The 8624-nt window shown below is 37.3% G+C and overlaps 1 protein-coding gene across 3 annotated transcripts in view; it reads left to right on the top strand.

The window, feature by feature from the left end:
• Nucleotides 1-8624, top strand: part of PAN3 (PAN3 poly(A) specific ribonuclease subunit) — a 67307-nt gene that overhangs the window by 51603 nt on the left and 7080 nt on the right. For all 3 annotated transcript variants that reach the window (XM_008938241.1, XM_008938243.1, XM_008938242.1), the window contains 2 exons: nt 4690-4829; nt 5638-5767. In XM_008938241.1, the coding sequence (XP_008936489.1) occupies nt 4690-4829; nt 5638-5767 (270 nt within the window). The remainder of the gene's footprint in view (nt 1-4689; nt 4830-5637; nt 5768-8624) is intronic.

Raw genomic sequence — 8624 nt, 5'->3', positions numbered from 1 at the left:
GGAATGCCTCTTAAACTTGCCTTCAGGGTAAAGTACAGGGCTTCAGCAGTCAGCACATACCCTGTCCATACTGGGAGTGAAAGACTACAGTAGGGAGCTGAATTTATTTTCATTAATTGAGCTAATTCACTGTGAGAAAATGCTAATTTAGAGTCTTCCAGTAATAAGTGAAACTTTTGAACTTTGACCAGGCATAAACTAGCTTATTGGAAACAATGTCCTAGAAAATAGCAAGTGTTTTGGGTTTTGGGGCTTTGTTTGGTTTGGTTTTGTTATTGTTTGGCTTTGGTGGTGGTTTGTTGTGGTTTTGTTTGGGTGGGTTTTTGTGTTGGTTTTTTTTTTTTTTCCTTTAATGATGTAGTAAAGCAGTTTTCAGTGTGCTTTGAGTAGTACATCAAAGGATTTCCTGCAGCTCTCCACCCTCTCAGCTACATATCAATAGGATTTGGTAATGATTTAGTAGAAAACAGCAGAGATAAGTTAAGAATAAATGCAAGTGAGGGATTCTGGGCCTAAAAATGTCATGAGATTTTTGAAAAAAAAAAAAAAACAAACAAACAACTAAATACTTCTTTCCCATCTGCAAATAAAATAAAATTAAAGAACCTCCTGAGATGTTATGACATTCAAGTAATTTTAAAACAAAATATTTAATGCACTTGGAGGTATAAAAGTATTTGCAGGTACACGAGTCTGTCCAAAGCATTTGCCACCATAGCAGCCTGATGCTTGGCAACTAACTTGCTTTGTAGTGCCTTGTTTTGTTTATGGGGGACATTTTTGTGTGTTTTATACATTATTGATATCCAAATTGTTCGGGTATCACTGCTAAACCAGAAAAGAGGTACTCTTAAATGAGTAGTTTGGAAGATCTAAACTGGAGCTAGAAAATATAATACTCTTATCTTTTTTCTTACTTCCTCTAGAAGAGCTAGTCTTTCATTATCCTTTTTGTTCCTTCAGAGATTCTGGACTGAGTTGATTCCTTGAAATTCAGGAGTCATTTATCATCCTATACCTTCGTTTGCCCTAGCCAGATAAAATTACAAAATAACAGCTGCTGCTTGTCCTTTTTCCTCTTGATCCATGACCCAGTTCCTGAATTCCTCTGAGACTCCTGTGACTGTTAAAAAAGTAGGTTATCTCTTGGTTTACTGCCCAGCTAATATGCATTTCCTTGTTGCTGTCTTCAGTGGAGGAAGGTATTTTTGTTAGCATTTGTCACTTTCTGGCTATTTCCCATTGTTAATACAGATAGGAAGGAGTTTGGTCAGAACTGAGAGAGGCTATGCAAACGGAATGCTATTGTTTTTTATAATCTGTGTTAAGCATACTCATTTATAGGGTCATTTAAGAGTTAAAGACAACAAGGGAAGCTGGAAAGAAGTAAATGAAATATGAATGGCCACATGCATTAAAAACCAGGTGTTGAGCCTATCTAATTCCAGCACATCACTTCCCAGCCCCAATCCTTAAGCCTTGTATCAGTCAGTTAAGAGATACAGATGGGAAACTGGTAAATGGTGATGCAGGAAACAGTAAAAAGGTTTAATATTTCTGTATTTGGAATAAAATGAAAATTAATCCTCTCTGTATGATATGAAGAGAAAATACAAGATGTACTGATTTAAAAAGGGCTATAAGGTTACCTGTGCTCAAAGTATTTTTAAATAGCAAACCAAAATTACTTTCACATGCATCTCCCCATACTTAAAGAATCTAGTTGAAGAGGCATCTGAAGTATTAATGTTGACTTTAAAAAAATAAATAAATTTTTAAGTCTAGGAACTTGGAGGGACTTCTGAGGGCAATTCCAGAACTTGATAAGTGAATCCACAGAATTGTAGAGTGGATGAGCTGATATTGATCCAAGCAAAACAGTGGAACAGGATAAACAAAGTAATGTCAGTTTTGAAGAGTCTATGGAAATTGATCTTGTCAAAAAAAAGTTTTATTTGATTGGCTTACGTTTCAGGCTGACAGAGCCAAGTGTATAAAATGCTGAGGTATCTCCAGGGCATTTGGCATGGTAGCACATATCTTTTCAACATGAAAAAAAAAAATATGTAGAGGGGAAAGGGTACCTGTTCAATTAGCTTTTAAATTGCTCGCTGATGTATTTGAAATTCCTTTGATAACAGGGACATTAATAAAAGGATGTTTATCTCCTAGTGACTGGTTTTTAGGCTAATGGTATTTATTATTTCTGTCAATGAACTAGATGGTGATAAAATCTTTACTAGCAAAGCTTTCAGGAGATAAAAAGATAGGTTGGTACAGGTTATGAATTGAATTGATAATTAAATGGCCATTAGTTGCATGCAAAGCACATTTTTGAACAAAAGGTAGCCTGTATTTAAAGGTGCAAAGCTTTTTCTTGAAGTTAAGAATCAGCTTAAATCAATTTAGCATGACTTAATAGGCACTGTTGACAGTTACCATAGCAAAAGTCTTTTTGCAGGTCTGTGGCTAAAGGAACTGCTGTGATCCATAGGCCATGATATGGAGTATAAACAGGGAAATGATTATACCTAATGTTGATCTGTACCTTGCACTAGCAAGGCTACTACAGGAATACAGCATTTATTTCTGACCTCTCTGCTCCAAGGACTAGTTCTTGTGGGCCTCATTTAACCTTTTCCTGCCTAGAAGCAGGGAGAGCTGAGCCTGTTGTTTTCAGAGGGGAGGCATGTGTTAGTTGTTCCTTATGCAGTCATAGAAGGTTGGAAAAGACCTCCAAGATGAAGTCCAACCATCAACCCAAAACTACCATGAATACTTACAGAAAGGATGGTGAACCCCAGCTTCTGGGAAGTTGTGTACCCTGTCTGCATAGATGAGAGTTGGTTAGTGGATGGTAGTTTTGACCCTCTAAAATAGGAATCTGACTTCCTGATCTTCCTGATCTGACCTGATCTTCAAGGCTTCCTTCGAACTTGAGATGTTCCAGGATTCCTCTATCACAGAGAAAGGTTACTGCCTGTCTTTAAGCACTTGTAAAACTTCAAACACTGAGCATTTTAATAACATTTTCTTTCAGGGTTTCATCTGTCAGTGAATAGTGAGGCACCTCCAGAGAGCAATTCACCTTGCTTAGAATCTGAATTATCTTGCACAATTACAAATATCTTATATCAATCAGACTGTTAACTGAATCACTTCAAGTTGCTGAAATTAGTGGAATGAATCCACTTTTGCAGCTAAACCAAACACTGACTGTCTCGAAGTGTCTCTGTTTGGGACTGCATTGGTGTGTTGTATTATATCTGCCAGTTTTTCTGCTAGATGTAGTTTACAAAATAAACAAAAATTAAGTTTGTGAATCCAATGCTGAAAAAAACGAAAGCCTGGATTTGGAATTTTCTGGCTGATGTTAATGTAAGACTCCGTCTCAACCATTTAAAAAAATCTAATGCAGTCTGTAGTATGAAAACACTGATGTAAAGGAAGACGATTTTCAGGTCTTGCCTGAAGTTGGGTATTTTCAGTGTCTCAGGGTTGTCTGATGATAAAGAATTTGTATAGGATACATCCTTATGAATTACTAAGAGTTGGAAGGCACTAAGTGTGAAGTACAGGACTGTGGAAAGAAGAAAGATTGATAAATACCAATACTTAGATATTTCTTCTAACTCATTTGATGAAAAAAATGAATAAAACAGTTGTGCCAGGTGATATGTGTCTCTGTATAGGCACTGCATCAGCAAGATTCTTCTGTTTAGTACTAAACCAGTGTCCTCCACTGCTCAAATGGAAGCTTGGAAGCTAGTGGCTTCCCACCAAAATGGGGTTTGTTGGTCTGTTTTGTTCCTCTTTACCAAAGTACAAAGGAATGCTGATACTCAGGAGTTCCTGGTTCCTTAGGAAATAGAGTCTAAGAAATGCTATTCCCATCACCTTTTCCACCACTTGGTCCTTCTTATATCTCATTTTCCGCATCCTCTGTCTTCTTTGCTACAAGAGAATCATGCTTTTCAACTTCTACCATGTCGTGTATCCATGTCTAAATTGTGCTGCTTAATCATACTTGTGGAAACAGAAGGGACATTGAAAGACCTGGAAAGGTTGTTTTTGTTTTTGTTTTACTGTGTTCCTTAACAGCTGGGAGATGTTCGGAGATTGATATCTTTGATCTCTTCATTGAAACAGAAACACCATTTGCTGGAATCTGGTGTGGATTCCAGTGTGGAATTCACCTTGAATGGCCAGTGTGAAAAGATCAGAGTCCAGCAAATGTTGTTTCTGTTTTAACAAATAATCCTTGATGCGTATTTCTGCATCATATATTGAGAAGACTTGTTCTGTTTGCCATCAACTCCTTGACTCATCAGGAGTGAGCAGGTGGGTGGTTAGGAGAACCTCTTTGCAGAGCTTCTGCTTGCTACACAAGAGTTCTCTCTGGTACTATCCTTAAGCTAAAAATAGGTAAATTTTAAGCATTCAAAGATAAATATAGTACCAAGAAACTGCTATGAATCAGGACAGAAAATCAGGACAGATTTTCTTCTGTACATTTTAACTACTGTAACTTGACAGTCATATTGAGGTATGATTTGAATAACACTAACTTTAGTTGCTGAAATTCTTATAAGGTTATTGAAGAACTGTCTCTTTTTAAATGCCATCTAGTACCATAGGTAATATTTATCTATACTGAGAATCTTAATCTGTGTGTTTCCTCCCTGTTAGCAAGCAGATCTGATCTCCCTGGGGAAAGTTGTCTTGGCTTTGGCTTGCAATTCTTTATCAGGAATTCAGAGAGAGAATTTGCAGAAAGCAATGGAACTGGTGACAATCAACTATTCCTCTGATCTGAAGAATCTGATCTTGTAAGTTTGCTTAGTAAGTCTTTTGAGGGAAATTACTATTTTTTAAAACATACAAATGAAAATGTCAAATGGTATTTTTAGGTGCTCATAAGATCACAGATATAGCTGTAATTATAGCTGTCATTGTCTGCACAGTCAATGCATTGTTAAACATTATAATTTAAAATTTATTTATATAATGTATTTCCATGGTGTATCTAATCAAATCAATGTCCTTTCTTCACTGAATGCTGTTAAAGCTCCTAATAAGAATTGGGAGTTTAAACAAAACAAACGTTTTGTCATTAGTACCAGGCTTCATTGCCTATTAACTACCATAGCAATGTGCTAGTCTTATCTTACAGTTTCAGAAGGTACTGAGAAATAGACATACTGCTTTTTTGAGGAAAAGGTTGACTGCATGTTTTTCTTGGCTGCATATGATTTTATATTCTTTAATATAGTCAGACTTTCTCTTGCAGCCTAAGAGAGAAAAGTATCAATCTCTACCCCCTTCCTCATTTGAAGAAGAATTGCGTTACAATGTGAATCTTCACATCTTCTCTCTTTTTGAGTGTGTTCTTGCTGTTTGAGTAGGGTGAACTACATAGTTCCATGAAAGTACAGTCTATCTTGTGTAAATAACTCACTGCATGTATACATGTAAGCTAACACATTTCCTCTGTTAATATCTTTAAGAAATGCTGCAGTCAACTTTGTGTATTAAATAAACATCAGAGTCAAATAGTTATAAAATCATAATAGAATGATCTCTCTGCTATTTGCATCATGTTTAAGTAAGCTTTTTGGGGTGGGGAAATTTTGACAGGTATTTGCTGACAGACCAGAACAGGCTTCGCAGTGTCAATGATATCATGCCTATGATTGGTGCACGATTCTATACTCAGCTGGATGCTGCTCAGATGCGGAACGATGTTATAGAGGAAGACCTCGCAAAGGTAAATCATTCAGTAATTCCTACAGGAAGACCTACAGTCAGTATTCCTACAGCTGTACCTTAGAAGGGAATGTTTTCTACTGTTTTTTACTGCTCTTAAGTAATCTGTCTGCAGACTTAAGAACTCTCAGCGCAAGGTATTGAAAGTCCAAGAACGAACCACTAGTTTTATGATGCCCTCAGCTGGGCTTTAACTGAAGTAACATCATGTCCAACCAGCAGTCTTGGGGAAAAGATGTTCTTTATAGAATAATTAAAAAGTAGTATTCTGAGTCAATAAGGCCATGTATATCATCGTACACTAGGTCATGTAGCTTATGCTAGAGGTTGTGCATCAACAAATGTTACTTTTAAATTCTTGGATAGATTTGGACTTCACTGTTCCTTTAGTTATCTCATACAATTTTTTCTTTCCAAATGGATGCTAGATCATAGAAGTAAAGGCTGCCATTCCTCAGTTTCCCTGAAGTTTGACTGTCATGTTCAGTCAAGGTATCAAGACCTAGTTACAAAGGAAATACGTACTTTGACCCATGTTAGTGTGTATTTATTCAGAAGGAAAGAGTGTTTGCTCATCAGAAGCCACTTATCACAGAATTTTCTAGCAAGGCTTAGACATATTACACAAGGCTTTCATGATGCTGAAGATGTGTGCGATAGGGTATTAAGTTTTGAAGGATTTCATCACGTCCTCGTACTCCTTTCCATTATATGTCCTCATTGAGAATTTTTTGAGAGGTAGCTGACCAATGGTTGGCATTCAGCTGGACTAGTTCTCTTAATTTCTCCACCATTGACCTATTGGATAACACTTTTTCCCTCCTTAGTGAAAGATACTGAAATCTATCAGAACCTAAGAGCTGTAGAAGAAGGCAGTATGTACTTTGGATGCAGAGCTCTAAATAAGGAGTTCCCACTCTATCAGAGTCAACCACTACTCCTGCTCTGAAGATTTTAAGATAATTTCTTGTTAAGGTGGTCCAATGTGCCTGCACAAATTTGGGCAGGTGGACATTTCCTATGACAGAGATTGTCCTGTAATCAACATTAAGGCGTCTGCATTTTCAGTTAAATTGTTTATAACAGTTGCTTATCACTAGCAGGTGAACAGACCCACTACAAGTCCAAGCTGTTGCATAGCTCCCAGTTTGGCAATAGTTGTTTACCTGGCAGTGATAAACAGCAGTTGCTAATTAGCTGTCATACTGTAGCTCCTTCGTACTACCACATCCTGAGTAATATCACTGCTACAGCATCCCTTAAGTCGAGCCTGGTACCTTCTCTTAATTACTGCCTCAAAGCAGATGCTTAGGGGAGAGGATTAGAACAAGACTAGTATATATGATATTTTTCCTTGTGTTCTCCATGCAGTCATCTGAAGCTTAGGGACTTCTAATGCTGGAAGTGGTTTGTATGTAGTTAATAACTTTGTTTTCTTGAAGCCATTAATATCTTGTTACTCCTGTAATGCTTGTGTTTCACAGAGCAGTGAACCTAATACACTGTCCCTTCCCTTCCTCATTAATATTCCCATCATCTATATGTCACAGTATTGAAAGCCTCATTTTTTCAAGCCTTCTAATCCACTCTGTGGAAGAGGTCATAGAATTACAGAATCACTAAGATTGGAAAAGACCTCCAAGTTCATCAAGTCCAACCACCACCCAACACTATTGTGACCATTAAACAATGTCCCCAAGTGCCACATCTACGCATTTGTTTGAACATCTCCAGGGATGGTGACTCCACCACCTCCTTGGGCAGCCTGTTGCAATGCCTCACTACTCTTTCAGTAAAGAAATTCTTCTGAACATTAGGTCCTTGCTTTACAGGCTACTAGGCCTGCAGAGGTGCCACCTAGAGACTTAGTGCCAGTGGTGGTGTTCATCTGGGTCACCACTGACTGGGAATTTGCAAGGCTGCATACACACAGATGTGGTTTTGGCTTTTGTGTGTTTGACCACATAACCAACAAAATATTTGGAGGTCATCTAGACCTCTGGTAACCCAACAAGGTATGCCTTCCCTGTCAATCTCTGTGTGGCTACTGTTGTGGTACAAGCTGTTCTGCTGTGGTTTTAGACTGGTAGTAGAATTTTTGCAACCCGTAGGTTGTCTGAGGTCAAGTTATCACCTCGACCTACTTTATCTACCCAGCTGTGCACAGTAATCTACTCCAGACTGAATTCATTTGAAATCAATATGATCATGCATGGAATGAGATGCAGCTTAGCATGAATAATGTTGGAGCGCCGGGCCATTGGAAAATATGAATAGTATGAGGAGAGAATCTTTTTCCTACAACTTTGAGCAGCTTCTACTTAAACAGGAGATTAATCCACAGTGTAATGTAAGCTGGGATGTAACTCTTTCTACTGTATCCTAAGCGATGAGGAAAAATGTATTAGATTGATTTTTCAGTTGCATGTATTCTAAGCATCTATAATTCTAATATTCTGTCTTTTGTGTGAGCTCATTCTGATTGCTTTCTCTCTGTTGTTGTTGGTCTCAATTTATACTGTTTTAGGACTTTAAATTCTAGCTTTTCTGGAAGAACTTATTTCAAAATTGTATTGGAAATTAATTGTTATTTGAATGTTAGGCTGGTATTATTGTTACTAATATTTACTAATAATGGCCTACAAAGCATTTCTGAAAAATGAATCAGGTAGATTATGTTCTTTCTTATTTTTACCTGAAATACAATATTACACTATATACAAGTTTTGATAACTGTGTGTATATGTACGTTAACATATTCTTCTTGTTTGACTTACTATATTTTGCCATGCCTGTAAATATAGGCTGGCAAGAGACTAGAATTACATTTTCACAAAGAAATAGATTGCTTGATCCAG

This window comes from Merops nubicus, unplaced genomic scaffold (assembly GCF_000691845.1).
Source record: "Merops nubicus isolate BGI_N331 unplaced genomic scaffold, ASM69184v1 scaffold6474, whole genome shotgun sequence".
Classification (NCBI taxonomy): domain Eukaryota; kingdom Metazoa; phylum Chordata; class Aves; order Coraciiformes; family Meropidae; genus Merops; species Merops nubicus.
This window is presented reverse-complemented; position numbering and strand designations above follow the sequence as displayed.